At 49.5% G+C, this 23,308-nt stretch overlaps 1 protein-coding gene across 7 annotated transcripts; it reads left to right on the plus strand.

Annotated features, from left to right (window-relative positions):
- The first annotated feature begins 3,789 nt into the window (after positions 1-3,789).
- On the plus strand, positions 3,790-20,653 carry NRN1 (neuritin 1). 7 transcript variants are annotated; one of them, XR_008508238.1, is made up of 7 exons: positions 4,404-4,578; positions 8,252-8,362; positions 8,464-8,608; positions 11,411-12,136; positions 17,196-17,317; positions 18,500-18,550; positions 18,886-20,653. XR_008508238.1 is itself a non-coding variant. In XM_054514039.1 (4 exons), the coding sequence occupies exons 1-4, from the start codon at positions 4,428-4,430 to the stop codon at positions 11,640-11,642; spliced, it is 639 nt and encodes a 212-aa protein (XP_054370014.1). In that variant the 5' UTR covers positions 4,404-4,427; the 3' UTR covers positions 11,643-12,731. The 7 variants fall into 7 exon arrangements, 3 of the variants coding, with proteins under 3 accessions (XP_036255379.1, XP_054370014.1, XP_036255362.1); XR_008508239.1 differs by having other exon boundaries at positions 19,125-20,653; XR_008508237.1 differs by having other exon boundaries at positions 18,500-20,653.
- The last annotated feature ends 2,655 nt before the right edge of the window (positions 20,654-23,308 follow it).

Raw genomic sequence — 23,308 nt, forward strand, 5'->3', positions numbered from 1 at the left:
CTGCTTAAATATAATCTTGGAGGATCATACTTTGAACAGGTATTCGTTTATCAGCTGGGTTTGATATTTGCATGTGTTTTTCTGGCTGGCCACTTTGCTCTAGGGAAGGCAGCAGCTGAGGACTGGGACCCACAGCAGGAGCAAGGACAGCCACCTCTGCAGGACTGTGAAGCTGGCACTCAGCCCATCCCTGCTTCTCAGGAGACCCTCGAGGCAGGAGGGTGCGGAGCACAAGCCACTGGTTCCTGTTTCATCAGCTTCTCCAGGGCCAGGTCTCTGGCTGACCGCGAGGGAGAGAGAAAGCAAGCGGTCACCTCCTGGTAGAGGCAGTGTTACTGCAGGATGAGCTAACAGCGAATGCATTGCTCAACACCCATGGGAGGGACTTTTTAAATATCACCGTGATCGCTGGACCCTCCCCTTCAACCTGAGACGACGCTTAGAATAAATCAGTCTCTGACTGACAGCACCAAAGATTTCATTTTTATCCCTATTACTAGCCTGAAAACATGAAATAAAAAGCCCATGGTGTGAGCTGTTTGAAGAGATATTTTGCATTTTAAAAAGGGGATGAAGGGAAAAAGAATTTGTGGGGATACAGACAGCTTTGCTGGGGAAAGCATCTCTCTGTTACCTTGAGCCGGCTGCCTCTTTTGAGTTTCAGCCATGACAGTAAGCCAGCCAAAAACTAAATGAGAATACATATCCTCTAAACGTGGTGGGTCCCCTTGTGGTAGATAATTTCGGTGGAGCTAGGCTGGAATTAAATCATCTGCCCAGCACACTGCTCCGTGCCTGGCAGCAGCAGCAGGGCAGGGCTGCCCACCCAAACATCCCCGCAGCCCCCGGCGCGCACGGAGCCGCCCACGCCGTGCCCATCGCTATCCCTGGCACTGCTTTATCTGGCCAGCAGCCCTGGGCTCTGTCCCTCTGCCTCCACCACGGCAGGACATGGCAGCCAACCCTCACAAGTGGAGCATGAGCCTGCTGCTGCTGCTGCTGCTGCTGCTGCTGCTGCCAGCGTGGAGAGCTTTTTCTTAAAAACAAGGGCAAAATCGTGCTGATGAGCAAAGTGTCCTGACAGGAACTGAGCAGGGCACCGTCAGACGTTCCTCTCCTTAAGCACAGACTGATGTCTCTTGGAGGCAGGCTGATATTCAAGCACCTTCTAAAACATGACACCTTCCAATACCAGCTTGGGGGGAAAATAAAGAAAAAAAAGGACAGTCTGATAAACAACTGTCCCCACTCCATCCTGCTGCCCGGCTCCAATAGAGCTGAGAGTGCTGCTATTTGAGATGGGCAGAAACTGCTGGCTTTTGTTCAGAATCTATAGTGCAGTGGGCCCCTTCCTGGGGCAGGGAAGGTGGTAAGACTGGAGTCAGGCTTGAATTTCAGACAGATCTGGACTGCCACAAAAGTCAAGAACATTTAGAGGAATTTGGCCAGACCCTTTTCTCCTCTGTAATTGATGCCTCAAGCTGTGAGATCTCTTTTTGTTGTTGCTTGGCCAGAAATCCCCTAGAAATGCCTGTTCTTATGAGACTTGTGGCCAGATTGCCAGAGGCTACAGTCATTTCGGCAGTGATAGACATATCAAAAGCCAGATATTAAACTCTTCCTGATTGTGTATTGGAAACTGCTCCAAAGTTAATTCCAAAGCAGATTTGCAGAGTGTAATATTCAATCCAAGCTTCTTGGAGCCAGCCCAGCCTTTAACCTGAAGCTATAGCTTGTCTGCCTTGAGAAAAAAGAGGAACATTCAAAACCCTAGCAGATATGTTTATAAATCTATAAGAAATAATAAACCAATAAACCAATACAGTTATCAGTAGGGCAGAGAAGTAAAATGAAAAATTCCTCTGGCTGCAGCCTCCACAATCTGGTGCTCCTGCAAAGGTGTCTTGTCCTTCTAAGCAGCAAACACAGCCATAAATGGCCAAGCTGCCAAGACCTGAAAAGTCCAATGTTTATGCCCATGTACCTCAACCAACACTCCTTTCATCCTCTTCCTTTTTTATGCTGATAATGCACCAACTGTGAGAAATAAAAGGTCTTTTGGGCTATCAAACCCATCCCTCTGGGTAAAAGGACAGGGCTCCACATTTTGATAACTGCTTCAATCTCTCTTATGCGTTATAAAATCCCTCATCACCACAGCAGCAAAGACCTGGGTAAAAGTGTTTTGCCTCAGCTTCATCTTAAACTCAAAACTTTTCCTACTTTGAAGGAGAATTTTGTGCATATTGCAGAGCTTAGCCTTCGCCTCCTTGACATTGCCAATGTCTTCAGGAGGGTGTAAAGGACAACCCTACTGTGGGCTACAGCTTTATGGTGGAGTGAATGGAAGGGCAAGCTGCCAGGGGACACAGCCCCTGGCCTGTGCCTTGCACTTCATTCATTCACTACCATGTGCCCACATGCTGAGCTGGCTCTGAGAGCTGACTGAAAATGAGCCCTTTTTTTTTTTTTTTAATTCCTCTGATTAGTTTTCAGCCAGCTCTGTCCTCTAATTCTTCTCTCTGTCCATAGTGGAAATCTATAAATAGGAAGAAAAGGTGGATCTAAAGGAAGTTATGGGAAGGCACAGAGGTGGCAAGCCAGCGTTTTTCATCTGCAGGGCCAGGCTGATGGCTGGCATAGTTACCCAAAATTACCCTTGCCTTTGAGCTGGAGAAACAGAGCTTGGGGGCTCATGGTGGCTTTGAGGGGATGCCCATGCAGGCTGCCACTGCACACATTAGGGAGACCTAAAGAGGCAGTGGCATTCACCAGCCCTATTTTGTGAATGGAGCTCTCAGCAAGGAAGCTTTCCCTCTTGCCCTCGAGTTTCTTTACTCTTAGCTGCACTGTCATTTAACCCCCTGCAATCCCTCTCCTTGTCGGCTGGCTGCATTTGCAGCCCATGGGAGCCGTGGCTACCCGGCCTGGCAGCTGCTGTCTCTCTGTCATTCAGGTCTGAATATTGGCACGAGTGGTTTGTAAAAGAGAGGGACCCTGCAGCACAGGCAGCACGCTGGGACTGCAAACTGGGGGCAACTGGGAGGAATGGGAGCCAACAGTATCTTTCACTCCTACGAGCCCTCCTCTGGCTCCTGGCGATGGGTGATGAGGGTCAGGGCTGAGCTGGGCAGGGGGAAAACTGTGCAGTGCGAGAGCCACGGGAGAAGGCTGCAGGGGGTTTTGTCTGATTACTTTGCGCTGGGAGAAGCCCGTGCTGGCACCTTGGGGTTCTTCTCGTGCTGCTGGAGGGGATGGCCTTGCGGACGGTCCCGGGAAGGTGCCCGGGTGACGGAGTAGCCCAGAAGGAGCCTTATCCCCGGCAGGGCTCACCGGAGCCTCGGGAGCCCCACACCCTGCACGCAGCCCCATCACACCCCAGAGGATGGGGTGCCATGGCTGGGTGCCACGGTCCCCGCCGCGGGGCAGCCCCACCGCGATCCCCGGGCTGTCCCACGCGTGACCCCGTTGGCCACGCCACCCTCTGCGGTGCCACCGCCAGGCTGCCGCCGCCGCCGGGATCGAGCACCAGCGAAAAGGCCGGGAGAGACCAGCCCCCCTCCTTCCCCGCTCCCCCCAAACCTCAGCCCGAGGGTGACGTCATGGTGGGGGAGGGGCGGGCAGGGGGAGGGGACCCCCGCGCGTCCCTGTCCCCTGCACGCTGCGCAGCGCGGGGGCCGGCCCGGCCAGCCCCGACGGGGCGGCCCCGGGGGCGGGGGGGCTCTGCCGTGCTATCCCCACCCCCGGGGGGCGGCTCCTCCGTGTGCGTGTCTGTGTGTCTGTGCCTGTGTGTCTGTGTGTCCCCTCCCGCCCCCGCAGCGCTCCCGCCCCGGGGGGACGGTCCCGGCTGCCGCCCCCATCGCCACCACACGGGGCCGGAGGAACGCGGGGAGCGGGGGGGGGGAGTTTCTCGGCGATTTATGGGGCGGGGGGACACGGGGAGAGCGCGTAAATCCAGCCTGTGATGCCTATAAATGGCGCTCCTCTTCCAAGGTGCACATTTATAAAAAAAAAAAAATAAGAATAGGGGAAAAAAACCCGGCCGGTGTCATCCCCCCACGTCAGGGCCGGTGGTGGGCGTGAGGCTGTACTTCCTCCGCCCCCTCCTAATGGAGCGAACCATTCCCAGCCAGCCTTCCTCGCCCTCTCCCGCTGCCTCCCTCTTCCTCTCCTTCTCCTCTTGTCTCCCCCCCTTGTCTGCAAAGTCCTCCGCTGCTCGGAACTTGTTGGCAATGTCTATTTTTCAGCTTTCCCCCACGTTCTCCAAAGTAACTATTTAAAGATCTGCAGCCGCAAATGGTTTTACTAAATGTAGGATGGGACTTAAGTTGAACGGCAGTTATATTTCTCTGATCCTTGCTGTACAGATAGGTAAGTGGACTGCCAAATTCCGTGTCAAGTTGTGCGCGCCCCAGCCCGGCTGATGCATGCAGGAGCGGAGCGCCGGGATAACCCGCGCGGTCGGTGCGGGACCCCGCTCTCCGCTCCCCGCGCTCCCTTCGCGGCGGCAGCTTCGCGTTCCGGCACGCTGTCAAGGCAGGGGAGCCCGCAGGAAAGGGAGACGCTTTCTGATTTCTCGTAAACCACTTTTGGTTTTCGTTTTCCTAAAGCGGTGCATGCTCACTCATACTTCGCTTTTTATTTTCCCTCCGCCTCTTCTTCCCTCTTTTCCCTCCTTTTCTCTCGGTCGCCACGAACGGTTGCGTTTGTATCTGGGTTTCGGATGTTCCCTTCGTTCCCTTCCACTTACAGTTTGGTGGCTCCGGTGCTAAGAAATTTTCCTCCTCTCCCCGGGGGACAGATAAATTAGAACGGGCACAAAATGTCTTGCGAGAGATCTAGCTGGAAAGTTTTTTTGCAGAAAATCAGGGGGACAAGCGAAGGTTTCCCTTTGGGAATCAGAACGTTTTCCCATTTGTAGAGCATCTTGAAACCAAAGAAAACCCATCACTAAATTAAAGGAAATAATCAACTCGAATGCAGTGATTAAACAAATAAAAATTACTTTTAAAAATCGCGGAGTCCCACCGCCCAGTCGTTAATTTTGTGTTTGGAGAAGACCTGTCAAAAATCGAGCAGGTCCAAAAAAATTCTATATATGCTGTTACTTAAAATAGACCAGGTTTCTTTCCATGCCGGTGTGTATTTTGTGTGCTTGTTGCCGGTTTTGTTCAATATCTTGGGGTTTCGCTGGTTGCTTTTGTTGGTTTGCTCTCGGGTTCATTTTATACGTTTCTTTCATGAGATTTTTTTTTAGTTACGGACATTAAACAATCTCCAAGTTAATGACCACCTTGGTCCTACATAGGCAAATTTTAAAGATTACTACTGGATATGTAGATTCCCGAGCATGATCCAAAATAAGGTTTAAATGAAAGGGGGATTAAAGCACGTCTTTTATTATCTAGACTGTCAGGTGTGAAGAGCCCTTTGAAAATATTTTCCTGCAAAGGAATTCTGATACAATTTAAAAAAAAGCTCGGCATTGCTATTTAGAGATCCTTTTGATCGGTCACACTCCTCTCCAGAAAACCTCTGCAGAATTTTATGGGTAACAAAGAAAGAAGAGGGAAAAAAATTAAAAGGAGGGGAGAATTAGAAAGGGAGGCAAAAAAACCCTTGAATATTTATTCATCTAATGGGCGGGGGGGGGGGAGAGAAGAAATAGTGCAGCGAAATGAAATGTTAACCTCTGGGAAATGTGGTTAAATGATGCAAACCCCTACATTCGTATTACAATTCCATTTTAAATAAGGCTGAACACTTCACAAGGCCAGTTTTTGTACTGTCACAGAAAGAAGGGGAAAGGCTTTATTTGGATGTTATCCTTAATTTCAATCCTTGCAATTTTTGTTTGTGTGTTCGTTCATTCATTTGGAGGAGGAGGAAGATTTTCTTTCTGTTGTGTTTATTTGGTTCAGCCGAGGATGGATTTTATTTCAAATTTCAAAAGGCAGCTAGAGTCGCTGGGAAATGCCGTTCCCGGGCTGGCATGAGCATGAGCAGTCGTTTGGAAAGTTACCCCCAAATACTGCTGCACACCGTGGGGATGGTGGCGGTGCGGTGGCTTTGCGGTGCCCTGAAAGGGGACAGCTTTGAAGCTCGTGGAGGGCTCTTCTCCTCTCTGCTCCTCCTTCGGTATTTAGGGTAACCTTCCCCCCACCTCCTCCACACCTCCCCACCCCCGGAATCAGCTTCTGTTTGCCGGTGTGGGGTTTGCGAAGGGCCACTGGCTTTGCCCCGTCCCCGGTAAAGGCTCGTGTGAAATGGATGCTCGGCTCGTTCCCAAAATGTCTATGCACCGGGACTTAAAAAAAAAAAAAAAAAAAGAAAAAAAAAAGGGGGGGGGGGGCCGCGGGCGGGGGGATTTATTTATTTATTTATTTATTTATTTATTTATTTATTTATTTATTTGGGATTTAAGCATAGGAGATTGGAGCTGTCCGAAATCGCTGACATTTTGGGAGATGACCGAGCTGGGGGCTGGGGTGGGCTAAGTCTCTGCGGAAGGGACAGGAGGGATAGACCAGTCGCAGGACTGGGAGAACGGGGAATGTGTTTCGGGAGGGGGCCCGGTCCGTCACGGAGGGCTCCTGCGGTCCTGCTGCATTGCACATTGCTGCACACTGCTGTCTTTGGATGGGTGCGGGCTCTGGAAGGTCGTGGCAACGGCAAGGCACAAGCGACCTAGTTCATGAGAAATCCCGTTGTCTCTGAACCAGACAGGAACCGTGTCTATCCGCTTTTGCTTTTTTCCTTTTTTTCCCCCCTTCCTTTCATAATTTTTTTTAATTTATTGGCGGGGTTTGGGGCAGCTTAGAACCGGGGATACCCCGTGCGGAGGCAGCGGCACGGGCAGACAGGGCCAGGCTGTCCCTCGGGGGTGAGGGATGCTTGGCTCACCACTGGTCCCAAAGGTGACCCCCGCCACCCCCCCGTCCCCCGGCCCCAACCTGGGGCAGGGCTCCTCTCCGAACCCCGGATTTTTAGCTCAGCCCGACACTTTTTTTGCAGAAATTCGTGGCAACTCCCCCTCGGCTGTAGCTGCTGGGAGAGAGATGGCGCGGGTTTTATAGGACATGGTTTTACCATCGGGATGGTCTTCGGTTCTTCTCTATTTGTTTGCCTGGCTTTTTTTTTTTTTTTTCCCTATCGTAGCCAATGTCTGGAGCCTGCTGGGGGTTTGAGGTGGCGGCTGGTGCTGGTGTGCGTGTGTGTGTGTAGAGGGGAGTGGCCACCAAGTCATGTTAGTGATGAATCAAACGGCAAGAGGAGGATTTGGGTTGAAACAGTCTCTTTTGGAGTCAGCCATTTAGCTTGTAACCCGTACCCGGCAAGGAAACACACACACACCCCCCGTGGGGTGTCACAGCCATTCCCTGGGGACACGGCGCGGGCGGTGTCCCCTCCCGACGACCGACGGTGTGGGCGGCAAGGGGCTCCTCCTCAAGGGACGGGGGAAGCCCCTTCCCGCCCCCGCTGGCCGCAGCGACATTCCCCAGGCCCGGGGACACCGCAGCGTCCCCAGCTCCCGCCACGGGCAGGAGAGCGGCGGGCAGCCAGCGCCTCGCCGTGCCCGGGTACCCCGTGTGCGGGATGCCGCGGGGGGGCACAGGCCTGCCGCGGGTCCCATGTCCCATCCCGTGCCGTGTCCTCTCGGGGCACGCAGGAGGAGCCCGTAACTCATTTTCTTCCCGCGGTTGCAGGCGGCTGTTCTTGTGTTGGTTCCTGTTGTGCTGAAGCGAATGCCCTTGGCCAGAGCCATCCCGGGGGATGCCTGGGCTGCCCGGCAGGTTTGGGGGAGCGGGGCTCACCCCGGCCCGGTCCCGCCCTGCCGCCCCAAGCACAGGCACGGCCGGGTCGGCACCCCCGCCGCTGGCTAAGTGATGTCGCGGTCCCTTCTTTGAGTGTCTCTGTCGCAGAGATAGAGGCGATAGGCGCAAGGCGCAGCTCTTTCTAGTGATTTTTTTTTTAATTATTACTATTTTTAATTTAATTTTTTTCCCGCTGCGCCTTGCACGGTGTTTGCCCAGCGACCTGGGCAATAGGGAGCGTGTGCGTGTGCGTGCGCCTGCGTTTGTACGGAGAAACGCTCCTGCTGCTTCCAGGAGGAATTTTCTAACAAAGGATCAAGTCCGGGGAGAAGCAGGCAGCGCATCTTCACCTCCCCTCCTCCTCTCCCCTTAGAGAAAAAAATGGAGGGAAAAAAAAAGGAAAAAAAATTAATGAAAGCAACGTCGCTAATCCACAGACACCGAACCCTCCGGTACTAAAAAAGAAAAGGGCGAAGAGCCCCTGGCTCACCTCCTCGAGCGGCCGATGGCGAGCCCGGCTCGGTCCCAGCGCCCCTCTGCTGCCCCAGGTCGCGCTTTTAGCAAGGGCTGGGGGCGGGCGGGGGAGGAGAAGGGCAGAGGCGAGCGGGGCCGGGGGCGGCGGCGCTGACCTGTGCCCCTGCCCCCGCAGCGTACCTGGTGCAGGCGGTGAGAGCGGCGGGGCGGTGCGATGCGGTCTTTAGGGGCTTCTCGGATTGTTTGCTGCGGCTGGGCGATAACATGGCCAACTACCCGCAGGACCTGGACGACAAGAGAAATCTGCAAACGATCTGCGCGTAGGTCTTTCCTCTCTTCTTCGGGTCGCGGGGGGAGAATGGGGGTCACCCGGGGCTGGGCGAGGCGGGCGAGGCTGGATGGTGGCGGGAAGGAGGGAAGGACCGCAAGCAACGCGGGGGTTACGCTTTGGGGTTGGGATCTCCGCTCCAGGGTCCCTCCAAGCTCACTGCCACGGGGACAGGCCGGGCTTGGGGAGCAGCGAAGTCTGGCGGGAATTTTTACAACGTCTTTTTTTTTTTCTCTTTTTTTGCCTCCGTGAATCTGAGGTGTTTTATTTTCTGGTTTGTTTTCTTGGTTGTTTGTTTTTTTGTTTTGGTTTTTTTTTTTTTTTCTTTTCCCTACTTAGCTCCTCTTTCATATTCTTTCCCTTCCCCCGATCTGCTCTGGGGTGCTGACATTAGCTGCCCGGGCATCCTTATCCCTTTCCTTGTTGCTGCCTGTGGGACACGCTCACCGCCGGGCTCCGGGCTCCCCCCGAGGCCGAGGCGAGGCTGCCCACTCTGGCCGGGCACAGCCGGAGCTGGGGAGGCTGCTCCTCGGAAAACAAAACGTAATTAAAAAGGGAAGAGCCCTGTCACGATATGAATCGCCCAGCGGCAGGGAGGCGGCCGTCCCAGCGCCAGCTGTCTTCTGCCACCTCCATGGCCCCGGGAAAACCCATTTGCCCCCAGTTTCGCCCTGCTCCTGGCACAGAGGGCACAAGAAGGAAAGGGCAACGATAAAGGAGAGTAAAATAATAATTGTAATAATAGTAATAATAATGACAAAAGCAATAACAACAACAACAGCAACAAAAATATTAAGAGGAGAAAAAGAGCTCGCCTCGCAAAATCGTGTCCCGCACAGAGAGGAAAACACGAACATTTTCGAAATGTCTGGGAGGAAAAAGGAAAAAGCCGCCACAAAACAACAAAACAAAAAAACCCCAAACCCAAACCACATATACACACACACACAAAAAAAAAAAAAAAAAAAAAAAAAAAAAAAAAAAAAAAAAGAAAGAAAGAAGAAAAGAGCGGTTGCAACACAGGGTGTTTTGCCTGTTTCTCGGTGCAAAATCCCCCGTAAAAAAAAAAAAAAAAAAAAAAAAAGAAAAAAAAAAGAAAAAAGAGTAATCTTTAGAAACGAGAAGTATCTTGAGTATCTTGAGACATAAACAAGTTTGGAATAGTTGTGGGGTTTTATTTTGCTCCGCAAAAATCAGGAAACAAAAGACATGAAATGGGAAGAGGAAAGGAAAGGAAAGGAAAGGAAAGGAAAGGAAAGGAAAGGAAAGGAAAGGAAAGGAAAGGAAAGGAAAGGAAAGGAAAGGAAAGGAAAGGAAAGGAAAGGAAAGGAAAGGAAAGGAAAGGAAAGGAAAGGAAAGGAAAGGAAAGGAAAGGAAAGGAAAGGAAAGGAAAGGAAAGGAAAGGAAAGGAAAGGAAAAAGAAGTGTGAAGAGACTCTGTAACACTCCTCTCTCTCTACCTAGGTATTTCTGAGTCAAACACCTAAAAAGGCTGGCACCTCTCTGTAAATGCTGGGCTGCGGTTTACTTTGTGTCCTGCAACAGAAATAAATACCCGTGGGCAGCAGCGTTCTGATTTGGTATCTTGTACCCTCGAGTGCCAGACCAGATGTGATCCTGATCTCTAAAAATAACTCTTTTCCAAGAAAGACCCTTTTCCTGACCACCTCCCACCATCCGATTGCCTTCACCCTGTGCTGGGATGTGTATTGAAAGAAGATGGTGAAAGATTTAATTTTCCTTTGGGAGATGCAATTACAGCAGAAATACTGCAGGAGAGGCACACTCTCAGACTCTGGCTTCTCAGTATCTCATTATTTATTACAAATGTAGCAAACATTGGGAGTCTACAACCAGCTTAGAGTGCTCATAAATTAGAGGCAGCAGGACTACTTTGGGAAAAAAAAAAAAAAGAGAAGAAAGAAAATCAAGACCTAGTTTCGCAGACGTCTGCCTTGAGGGATGGGGGAAATAGAAGGCAGATTCGGGGTGATTTTCGGTAACTCAGACATGGAGAGGAAAGATCCTCCAGTACCCTCCCTATGCGGTCCATGGGACGACGGGTGCCTGCCCCGGCGACAAACGCCGGTCCAGTCCCCGTGAGAAAGGAATAGGGGAAAAAAAAAAAAAAAAAAAAAAAAAAAAAAAAGGAAAATTTGTGCGAATAGCTGGAAATTATCCTAGGAAATGGAATCTCTTCCCTGGCTTTAGATCCCTGGCCACGGATCAGGGGTCGCTCCCGCTGCCCTGCTGCGGGTCGTTGCGAGGCGCCCAGAAGCGGAAGATGCTCCTTCTTCCTTCTCCTACCCTTCCTGCTTCTCCTTCTCTTCCTCCTTGAGCTTTTCCCGCAGTAAGGGTCTTTCCCCGCCCCGGGGAATCCCCCCCGAGGGTTTCTGCCCGCCGCACCCGAGAGGGTGCCTTTCCCACCCCCATCTCCCCAGCCCGCTCCCACCGGTGACGAGAAACCCCCGGACGAGCCCGCGGGCCCCTGGGCTGGCTCTGGCAGCCGGGGGGGACAGGTCCCCTCCTCCCGTCAGGCAGAGACCCCTCCGCCAGGGACCCGGCAGAGAGATTTTGCAGCACCCTGACAGGGCTGGTGCCGAAGGCGGGGTTGGGGATGGGGGGACCCCGAATCCTCATCCAGCGGCTCCTCCCCGCCGGCCCAGCCTCCCTTCCAGGCATGCCCGGCTGGCTCCGCCGCGGGAGGAGGGGGCGGCGGGCCCGAGGGGCGGGCCCCCTCCCCGGGAAGGTGGGTGCCTGCCTGTTCTGACGCCGGCTGCTCTCCCTTCCTGCAGGTACTGGGATGATTTCCACGCCTGCACCCTCACAGCGCTCACCGATTGCCAGGAAGGAGCGACAGACCTCTGGGAGAAATTGAGACGGGAATCCAAAAACCTCGATTTCCAAGGCAGCTTATTTGAACTGTGCGGAGGCGGCAGCGGCGCGGCGCCGTCCCTGCTGCCGCCGGCCTTGCCCCTGCTGCTGGCGGCTCTGTGGGCCGCCCTAGTGACCTGGCTGCCTTTCTAGGGGGCGAGGAGCACACTCACACCCACACCCTCTCCATGTGCTGGATCTATAGAGGAAGTGTCCATCCGTTGCTTTGGGGACGTTGTGCTTTTCTGTGGTTGATGATGATGATGATGGTGGTGATGGTGGCTGATGATGGTGAAACACCCATGTAGGACTGTGGAAGCGTTCTCCCTTTTTTTTTTTTCCTCTTTTTTTTTTTTTTTTTTGTGTTTTATTTGCCAAATCTTACCAAACAGGCAGCAGCGCGCAGCCCAAATCGGACCTCAGCTTTACTATCGCTTCGAATCAAAAATAGAGAAAAAATATAAAGAAACTAACTCGAGCCCTCGTTGTGCAAACGCAATCTCAGGAACGGCTCTGGGCCACCCACTGCTAAGGCTGTAACCGGCCGGGTACCTCCCGGCGAGCCACGGGCTCCGCTAAAAATGTGGCAGTGTGCGAGGCGAGAACAAAAACCGCAGACAGGAAAAGGCACTGGCGAGAAATCCAAGGTAGATGTCCACGTGTGAAGCATATGGTGAATAATTCACAATCTCTCATCTTTCCTCCACAGTCGCTTGTTTTTTTTGGTCATTCCACTGGAAAAAAAAAAATTAAAAATCTATAAAAAAGAACATTTTTCCTCAAGGGGAAAAGAGAGCGAGAGAGGGAGAGAAAGAGAGGGAAACGAACAGCTAAGGAAAGAAGGAGCAAGAGAAAGAAAGACGTATCTAAATGCCCGGAGGAATGAAGGAATGCTGCTAACATCTCTGAGAGTTTATCTTTACTTGCTGTTCGAAGGCATCTTTCCGAATTCACTGCCTTTAATTTTTTCCTCCTCTTTGTTTTAGATGTTACACATAACAGTAAAATACCTGAATATCCAACCGTAGAGATCACAAAAAGGGGGCTTAAATGTAAACCTAAAGGGAAAAAATATAACAACAGCAAAATGATTTTGAAAAAAAAAAGAGCCTTGATTTTAAAAGAGAAGAAAAATGTAATTTAAACAAAAGTTTATTATAAAGTCAATTCAGCAAAAAATAACAAAAAAAGATTTGCTACAAAGTATAGACAGAAGTATAAAATAAAAATTATTGTTTGAAATGAGGGTGTCGTCCTTTTTATAAAATATACCTAGAGTATCTTGGAAAGGACAGGGCTTTTAAGGCAAGGAAGTCTAAATCTTGAACCCATCCCTTGACGAACACGGCAATTTCAGTTCAAACAAGGACAGGGTGCCTCAATCGTTTAGTCGAAGCCTTTCTCTCTCTCTTTTTTTTTTTTTTTTTTCTCTCTTTTTATTTTCCCCCTTCTTTTGCTCCTTATAAAAATGCTGTAAATCCTCCCACCCTCCTCCTCCTCCTCCTCCTGCCCCCGAAGCCGGGAAGCGCAGCACCCCCGCGTTCCGGGCCGGCCGGGGGCGGCGGCGCGGATCTCCCGCGGGCGCGGAGCGCTGCCCAGCCCCGGCCGAGGGAGGGAGGGAAGGCAGCACCACCATTAAGGGGGAGGAGGCTGCGGAGCCGGAGCCGGGGCGCAGAGGAGCCCTTTCATAATTAATAAGGCAGCTCAGCCGAAGGAGCAAGGGGAAGGGGGGACGGGGTATTGATTTCGCAGCAGAAGCTGCTCTAACCTCGGCTATTTATAGACGCCTGATGCCTTTATAAAGAAATACACATCAAATAGTGAACACGTCCTTTTTACTTTTAAGAGGAGAGCCCAGCTGGCGATCGGGGGTGGGTGGGTGGGCGAGTGGGAGATGGGGAGGTAGGGACCACGAGTTGGTGCGAAGTGATTTATTCCGCCGGGGAGCCGTCGCCTGTGCGATAGCTGTCCTTTGCCAATGTGTAGGGTGGCAGAGTCTCTCCTTCGCCCCCTCTCCCTGCTCCCTCCTTTCCCAAGGTCCGCAATGTAATGTGTAAGCAATAACAAATGTAACAGTTCATAAATCAAACAGTGGGTCGCAAGCCAATCTGCATTTCCCAAACGGATTGAATCCCAGCAACGAATGTGCTCGGGAACTGGAGTCAGGCGCCTTTACCACTGGAAGCAATGTTGATTTTTTAATGATAAAATACATTATGCGTGTGTTGGGGGGGCTTTGTAGAGCTCAGCCTCGCTTCGGCAGACACAGGTCTGCTTCAATTTCGTTTTACATTGGCCTCCCTCTAGATTCAATCCCCACCACCACCAAAGAAAAAGGAAGACCCTGGAGAGCAGAGCTTTGTTTAAATGGTTCGGGTTATTTTCCCTCCCCACAGAGGATCTAGACCTAAATTGATTTTTCTGTGCACATCTCTGTATTCATGAGGTCAGGCACTGCTGTTACGGTTTCCTGTAGCACGAAATGCCAGATGCCGAGGAGAGAGGGGAGAGGAAGCCCTTGCTGGGATGCCAGGGGCTCCGCAGCTTGCTGTCTGTCCCGGCTGGGCCCCGGGGACCCCGCCGGCGGCCGGCAGCGCGCCCCGCTCCGCCCCGGGGTGCCCGGGCGCCGGTCCCGCCTCTGCCGGCGCCCCCGGCTCGGCTTCGGGGCGCTCCCGCCGCCGCCCCCGCCTTCCCGGCTGCCGGACGGTGCCCGTCCGTCGGAAGGGAGCCTGCCAGCTTTCCCTCACCCCACAGAAGAAAGCTGAAACGCCCGAATAAGGGGGCGATTTCCAGCTCATTAGCGGACTCACGTTATCTTCGTGTGAAGTTCAATTACTAATGAATAATCTCTCCGTAATTAGCACATCCCCCAATTAACCCTCCGTTGAGGGGAATAATTAACGGCGGCAAACCAGTGAAAAACAGCGGAGCGGGTGGGGAGGGTGCCCGGTGGTCGCTCCCGGGCCCCTTTCCTCCCTTCTGTCTCCTCCCGGACCCTCCTGTTTGGGGCTAATAATTGTCGGGCGCTCATCCCCGGGGCACAGGCCTGCCGAGCTAGCCGGGATGCACTGGCCTGCATTGCAGCCCGGGATTTCCCGCACAGGCGGCAGGGAGGGCAGCAAAGCCCGGTCCCGCCGGCTCAGCTCCCCCTGGACACGCTGGCAAGCGAGGCTCTTCCCGCCGGCAGCTCCGTGGCTTTTTTCGGGGAGCACGAGTAACAAACAAACTCCCCCTTCCCTCCCGCCCTTTCATTTTATAAGAGCTCCCCAATGCGCCAGGCATTGGTTGTTCCCTTTTCTGCTCCTTTCAAGGGCCATTTCTGAAGCCTGAGCGCAAAGGTTGATTTTACGTATTTAATTTTCTCCACCGCAGGGATGGATGGTTGCTCTGCCTTGCCATGTTGTGTGGGCAAGGAAACACGAGCCCTCCGCCAAGTCCCAGAAAAGGACTGAGTGTACTGGACTTGCCTCCTGCCGCCTTGCACCTGTAGGGTTTGTAGAGGCTGCGGGAAAGGCTGGGCTGCCTCTTGCCAGGCTGGTCCCGCTGCCCCAGGCAGCGGCTGCTGTAGCAAGAGCTGGAAGAGGCTCAAGCCTCTAACATCCCTTCTTAACTCCCGGGCAAACGTGAGCTGGTGAACTGGAGAGGGGAAAAACGCAACAGAAGGGCGTTTAAACCTTGACAGTGACCACAGTAAAATTATCTCTCCTGCTTAAAAGAAAATGCTCACATACGCATGCATAAAGGAAAAAAAAAAAAAAAAACACCCAACAAAACAAAACATAAATGCAGATCAACAGGGAAAAAACCCGCAGCTGAAACAAAAGACAAGCCAGTGTATTTCTAGCTGGCTGGATAATCAGGAAGAGTTGCAGCCATTGCGGCTCTGCCTGCCCTAATTCCTATTCCCAGCTCCGACTGAGCAACCGCAGCCCCTCAGTCCCCGGAGGGCTGCAGAGCGCTGGCTCCTTCTTCCCCGGCAGCGCTGGATGCACCCGTGCTTGGCCTGCGGCTGCTCTCCTGCTGCCTCCCTGCCTCTCCCTTTTAGCAGCCTGGCTGAGCCCTGCAGGGAGAGCTGCACCTTGGCCTGGCTCGGGCTGCCCTCCGACACCGCAGGCGAGACCCTGCCGGCACTGGGCTGAGCTGGTGGCGGTCAATTATTTTTGCTTTAAGGGCAAAGAAAAAAAAAAAAAAGAAAAAAAAAGAGACCTTTTCCCATCTGTTCAAAGGCTGTAACAGGGAGATGGAGTGGGCCTGTGCTGGGAGCAAAAGCTCTAGCCAGGACAGACAAAACTGAGGAAAAATCTGAGTGGTAGTGAGAGCAAACTGGTTGGTGCTTGTAGAGGGAGCAGGGAGGCATGGTATGAAATAAGGTGCAGTATCCATTTCTGACAGGACTTTTTGGTGCCTCTATCTACATCTCAGAGGAAGCAGCCAGTTACTGATGGTCCTTGGCTCATTTGCACAATCCAGGGATGAATGGATCAGTGGCACTTCCAGCCCTTTCCTCTCCAGGGTCCTTTTAAAATCTGTGCAGTTGCTGTCCTGCCCAGTGAAACCCACTAAGTTCTGTGAGAAGGGCTGACAACCTAAGGAGAGAGAGAACAGTTCAGCCTTTCTATTCACCAAGCAGATTCATTAATGATTAGTGCCATTAAGTGGACTACAGTAGTGCCTGAGGGCCCCAATTAAAGGAAAAGTGAGCTTGTTAAATCCAGAAAGCCAGATTCTCCCTCTGATACTCCCGCCTGATGCAGAAGTGGTGCCTCCAGGGTGGGTAGCAGGAATAGCCCTGGCTTTCTATGTGAGCAGCCTCTGTGCCTTCCCCCCTCCCTCCTCCACCTCTTCCCTCTCCCCTGCCTTAGCTGCAGATCCTGCTTGCAGAGTGCTGCAGAGCAAGGCTGTTGCAGGAGTTGGCTGGCAGGACTTGCAGGAGGAGGTGTCGAATCAGCTTATTCTTCTGAGCCACTTCATTCTTCATCACAAGTGGGTTTGGGTGGGCTTTTTTTGGTTTAGGTCTTGGGTTTTTTTGGGAAGGGTTGAGAGCAGGCAAAGTGGTGGGGATTGCAGAGGAGTCTGTTATGAAATCAGATGCGATTTTAGATGTCTGAAAGAGTTTCTTTAGGCTAAAGGCAGCTGAAGATCAATTGCACTGTTGGCAAATGTGCTTCCAGCTGGTTGGAGCTTCTCTTGAGGGAGAGTTTCAACCCAGGGCCCATTGCAATGGTAGTACAGGAAAGGGCTTTCATTTGCTTTGGGCTAAGGACCTTCTGCTGCCCAGTTCTACCAGTGAGAAGAGAAACTGGAGATGATGTGGGAGAGTGACAACAGCACTATTACTGGTGAGTTACTGGCTGTTCCTTTCCCCCCAAATCCCCATGGTGGGTCTGTGTTTGAAGATTTTGCTCAAAACCCCATGCTCCTGAACTATGGGTTTGCTAACAAATGGGCAGACTGTGCTGGCACAGACTTTGCCTTTCAGGAGGTACTGAAGAAATAGGTTTAAATGGATCAAATTCTCAGAAACCCAGCCTATGGCTTGTGCCTTAGCTTTTTAGGCTGTACTGTTTGTTTTATTTTGTTTCTTTGTTTGCTTATCTCCAAAGCTGATATGAAGAAAAGATGGAAACAGCCTCCTGAAGGTCAAGGTGAGACTGACCAACACCTGATTGCTGGTACTCACCGGCAGTAATAAATCCCTGATCACAGGTGCTGGAAGTCTCTTCAGAGAAACAACATTGCTGCAGGGGACCAACAACTAGTCTTGACCTTCTTTACACAGCCATTCTCTGGGAAATGTATCCCCTGAAGTCAATGTGGATTCTGCCTAGGTAAGGATTTTGAATGCTCAGTTTTACCTTATGTTATTCCAATATGAACTCCAGGTTCATGCCACCAAAGTACAAAGAGCTTTGTGTGTGCATTGTGCTTTGCACCTTCACATTTCTTGTCCAGGATATCAATTTATTAAGTACTGTGAAAAACTTACTAGATTTCTCAAGCATCAGAGATCAAATCTGCAGAGCACCTTTTTTTTGTGCCAGGAAGCAGCCTCAAGAGTGGATGGGCAGTGCATCCTTTAATACCACTTTAATACCACCAATTTCTTTACACTTTGGAAACTACTGGATATTCAAACTGATGCTCCCCAAGGCAGCGAATGAAAACCTCAGAACCTCAGTCAACCAAAGTAAAAACCAAGTAACCAACCAAAAAAACCATTAGTAACCACAAGAAAGAAATAATCACTGATAGTGATAGGAGTTGTTTTATCAGATTTATCCCCTTAAAACACCTGTTTTGCTGCAGTGGCTGTCAGTAAGTTTCCTTCAGATACAGCTATGCACATGGTCTAATTCTGCCAAATGCACGTCTTCAAGAGTCAAACCATGTGTCTAGTATAGTCTCTCTTTGTCAGGACTTCTAATAGTAACACTTCTGACAATTGTAGTACCTTAAGTGCAAGAAGTTTTGCAGTAAATGGTCAGTTTGGTATTTATGCTTCTTTTAATATATTTTATTTTGACTGGGTAGTGTAAGAGGTTTTATCCCTTCCTCTGTTCTCCTGGGGCACTTTCAATTTTCCAGTCTCTGGCACGAGCTGCCTTTTGCAAAGGAATGATTCCTGTAAAGGTGCTGCCTCATTTTGTTTCCCATATTTTAACAAATCCTTAAATTATGTTGTCAGATGAAAAATACAGAACATATTTTGTTAGCATGGAACATTGGTCACATTAGTTTCACACTGCCTCATTGAAGGATCCAGTATGTCAGAAAATTGTCCTAAGCTTTGCTGTTTATTGAGGCTTAATAGGTGCCCTTGTCCCTTTTACTAGAGCCATGATGCAATACTTGTTTTTTTTCTGTTGCCAAGACATTTCACTTGATTTCCTTCACCCTTACTCCTAGTGCCCATTAAATGGAACAGCACTTTCAGATCTTTGAGATTTGTGAAAAATGCTACATGAGGAGATAGGCTTTATTAATTACAAAAAAATTATTTTACCTTTTAGCTTTCATCAGAAGAAAAATGCCTGGATTGAAATGACAGCAACAAATAATAGGTAAAGGATGCTCCCGTGTCGCTTCACAGGTCTGTTATGTAACAGAAAACATTCAGCCCTGGGTGCAGGAGAGTTGTGGCTCCCGTCCCCCTCTGAAGAAGCCTCATCTTACAGAAGGTTGTAGCAGCCCAGCCTCATGCAGGTGCTGTGCTGCAGCATTCCAGGCTGTGAATTTCAGCCTGTGCCCTTGGCTGGACTGTCCAGGGCAGATTGCAATATCTGTCCCGCTTGCAAAATCCCAGTCCGTTTTCAGCATTGTCACTCACTGCTCACAAGCCCCCTGTTTTGCTGTGCATCAGAAGTTCATTTAATTACCTTCCCTCCATTTTCTTTAGGTGCTGGTGATTTGCACTCTCTCCACCTAAATCAGATATCTGGCACATCAATACTTAGAAGGCTTAGGAGAAGAAGAAAACATCAATACTTCACTGAACACAAAAAGTTGCACAACTCCCCAGTTTTTATTTTAATGTCAGCTGTGGTTAGTGGGTCATATTTCTTTTTTTCTGTAAGACGAATGATTTCCACTTCTCTTTGAATCCCACCTGTGCAAATAGCTTGTTTTTCTCCCTAGCAAGTGTTAACAAGGAACTGCGAGGGTTTTGTTCAGGCTCAGTAGTCAGGCAGTCCTGGGGCGCCTGACTTCTAGGAAAAGCCACAGCAGGAACAAATGAGAGCCAGCCCACGCACCAGGCACAGCTCACAGCTTTTGCTGGTCCTCAGCTCATGTTCCAGCTCACACTCGTGGTAAATGGATCTCTGTTAGCAACTGCAACGCCGAGCAGCGCCGGGAGCACAGATCTGGACGAGCTGGATGCTTCATCATGGAGCTGCCCTTAGAAACCATGGCCCATTATGAGGCAGCTTCACCCTCCTAAGCAGAGCCCACAGGCAATTTAGGACTTGCTCTTTAGGACTTCAGTCCATGTAATTTCATCCTTTGTGTGAACCAGATCATGCAAATAGGGGCACTGGAGTCACAGGGAAGTCGAGTTCCACACGAGGAGTGGCATGAGAAGGAGCAGCAATTAGCTCTGAATTCACTCTACCAGCCTGTCATTTCTGCACTCTCCCCTGCTGCTCTGCAACTGGAAGCCTTGCGATCTAGAAGAAGGGGAGAAGAACATTTTGCTCATGCTCATATTAATCAAGTCATCTTGTGAGCTGCTGAATCTGTGAAATTGTATCTCCCATGGAGTTCGGTGGTAATGACTGTCTTCGATGTGGACTCTCTGGTGTCTAATAATGCAGTAATATTTCTGCAGTGGATGCACTCCCAGCATTTCTTCTCCTCTGCCTGCCTACTTCTACAGCACTTGTAGGCAGCTCAAACCTTTAAGACTTCTATCCCCTGTCAAGTTTGATCATACTCAGTTCACAGGCTCAAAAATTATTTAGGAGGGATCGACTGGCACTTGCACAGACAGTGTGATCTCATAAGCTTCCTTTCCTTGGAAAACTAGGCTACCAACCTAGCAACGGGGTGAAAAAAAAAAGCCATCCTGCTAGCAAACAGGACCTAAACACCAGGAGGAAAGAGGGGAGGTGGGAGAGGAAAGTAAAGCTGTTTTGAAGGGAAAAAAATGTCTGCCTTGTGGCTGCAGAGCTCTCACACACTTAAAGGGCCAGCCTTGGAGAGACATGCTGGAGAAAATATTCTCCAGGAGATGGAAAGTTCTCTCATGAAAATTGGTAAGGGAAAGAAATTACCTGGATTTATCTCACCACTGGCATGCTGAATGGATATCTCTATGGTAAGGATTGTCTCTGGTGACACTTGTTCCTCCCTGTGGACTAGAGGAAGACACAGACACAATTAGCATGCAACCTGTATGCCTGCAGCATCTAAAGCGAGGTGTTTCTTATCCCAAAGGGAATTCTCTTCTTCCCACTCTCTCCTTCAGACCAAAGTTTTCCATGGTGCTGCTGCAGGGTTTGTTACTTCATGTACTACATTTGTATTTTAGAAAAGCTGCTGTGTGTCTTAATAGCTGCAGATGTATGCATGGTTTTACTGGGCATTTATTGTCACTTATCCTCTTTGCACTGAAACCTTTCCTGTCCTTGTATCTTACGGAATAAAATTCTTGAAGTGAGCTTTAAGGCTTCTATGGTTCTACTTTACAAATTAGGGAGCTGTCATCCCACTTCTATTTGCTATCATACATTGTTTGAGGCTGTCAGAAGTGTTATAGTGCATACTCACATAAATTGATATTTAATTTCAGTAATTATAATGTCACTAATTGTGTTTTTGCACCTGATGCAATTACTTGCATTCATCTATTGAGCTCTCCTTTGTTCTTTCTAAATTTAGGTGTTTCCTTATTCTTTAATCTTCCCTGCCTATGGTAGATCATACAAACAATGAAACTTGGAAATAAAAGCTCAGACCTTCCCATCAATTTCTGTGTGCCAGATGAATGGGATAGTTTGGAGCCCTGTGTGTTCATGGAGTGCAGGATATACTCAAAATCCCACTGACTATTTTTATGTAATTTTTATGAGGCTTAGAGGGGGTCTGGTTATCCAAATATTGCACAGTGCAATTGTTTGTACTGGCCTACTCCTAAAAGTTTTCTAATTTTTAGGGGGCTTTTTTGCTTGTAACCTTTCACTTAAAATTACTTCAGGACTGCTGAGGCAGCCCCTTTCATATGGCCCTTTCACCAGTGCTCTTTTCCTCACAGCCTTCCAGGGGTGAACTTTTTATGCCATATTTCCTGGGAAAAGGCTTCCTATACCTCAGCCATCCTCCTGTGCTCTTCTCCTCTACCTTTTCATCATGTTGCTGTCAAGTTATAATTCACATCATTCAGCACTCAAGTTCCCACACTCTTTCCACTTGGTGCCTTCTAGATCCATGAGTACATATTACATATAAAGAGTTTATAGTAGTAATTTTAATATAGGATAAGTGATATCTGATTAAAAATTCATACAAGGCGTATCAACCAATTAGCGCGCAACATTCGAAATTGTACTTAATCCTACTTAATCAAGCATAATCCAGCCAGTGCCAGCATTGCCATCATACAAAGATCACTGGAAGGCAACTTGAGCAGGCTTTACTAAAGGGTATAATTTTACTGGGGGGTGGTTGTTGATCAGACAGTGATCCCCTGCTGCACTGGAGCAGACACCAGGAGAGGATGGCCACCTGAAGACTCCAGCTGCATCCTTTCTACAATTTTCCTGTTAACCTTGAACGTGGTGTATGCCACCAGCTACAAAATCAGTGAATAAAGCATGTGCTTAGTGTCAACCTGCCTCAACATCCTCTGTGTTAAAGTGCAAAAAAAAAAAAAAAAAAATCTGAGCTTCAGAATTCCTGCTGCATCCCAGCCGAGAGTTTGAGGATAGTGTTCCCTTAGTGTTCCCTCTTTTTAAGGATACCTAAGACTCATTGGCCTCTGGGTTATAGTCCACATAGAAACTTCTTTTGGTTCTATTAAAAAAAAAAATCCTTTAGTGGGCAGTACATCTTTATTATTATTGCCACATGTCAATATTATTGCCATCCATTATTTCACTTTAGAAGTGGCTTTTATTATTTTAGCTTGAAAACTGTTCCCAACTGTCTTAAATTAAACCAACATAAATTTAATTTAACCTGAAGGGAATAGTTACCTCCCAGACAGCTGCTATCTCTCTGCTGCTAGAAGTGTGTGGTGCTGCAGGATTTTACATCCTATGACACAACCAAGGCTGCTTTTGGGCTTGAGTACCCATATGATAATAAGCACTGACTTTACTCAGTTTTTTGAGTTTAACTCATCTTCAGAAACCAGCCCTTTGAGTGAGTGACCAAATTCACCACTTGGTGCAAATGTGTGTGCTCTACAGATCATGTCAGAACAGTGGGGCCTGAGCTGGGCACCCAGTGGGCAATGAGGTACCATTGGCAGCAGATATGTGTTATGCAAACTGCTGCTTGTACAGGTATTTAAATAAACTTTTATGTTTCACCTTCCTTGGAGCAAAGACCAAGAGGTCTGAAGAGGTGATCTCTAGGAAAAAATGCCTAGAACAACATTAAAAGGTAATTTTTGCTGAGGTGTCTGGAGAACTCAACCTTAACAATAAGGTGAGATACCTAAAGGAGGACCTGCAGACCTTAAAACAAATATATCCGAACAAAACCTTGTTGGTTACAAGTATTTCCTGATGATGTTCATCACCAGAAATTACATGGATCACACATGGACATCATGATCTCTTGTGGGTCTCTCCAAGCCTTTTTCACAGCTTTCTATGTGATAAATGAACATCGTTAGGAAATACTTGTTCCTAATACTTTGAAATATTTGCTCTTTGCAGAATGTGATCTTTTGGTTAAATAACCAATGTTATTTGGTCATCAACCACTACCACTAGTGAATTAATGAAAATCTTTGCTGACCAGCTTTTCTGAAGACTTACTAGGGCAAAGACTTGCTAGCAAACTCATGAGGTTGCTCTGGCACAGGAAGGTCAGTGTAGGTTGCTTTGGGATCAGAGTGAGAGAAGAAGTTCCAAGACATGAAGCTGTGTTGGACATCTGCACATGCGCTGCTAAATAAGTCCTCTTAGTCAGATCCATTGTGTCTTCAACTGGCTGCTCTTCTCTTCCAGGGCTTTCCTGCAGCACACCGTTCCTTGGCAGCTTTACCAACCATATTCCCTCACCAACCATTCATGAGACCTTCAGATGTCAAACCCTCTAATAGGCATAGTGTCTCTTGTGTCTCTAGTGTCCTGAGGAGCTGGTGGACACCC

Source organism: Molothrus ater, chromosome 1 (genome assembly GCF_012460135.2).
Source record: "Molothrus ater isolate BHLD 08-10-18 breed brown headed cowbird chromosome 1, BPBGC_Mater_1.1, whole genome shotgun sequence".
NCBI classification, from domain to species: Eukaryota; Metazoa; Chordata; class Aves; order Passeriformes; family Icteridae; genus Molothrus; species Molothrus ater.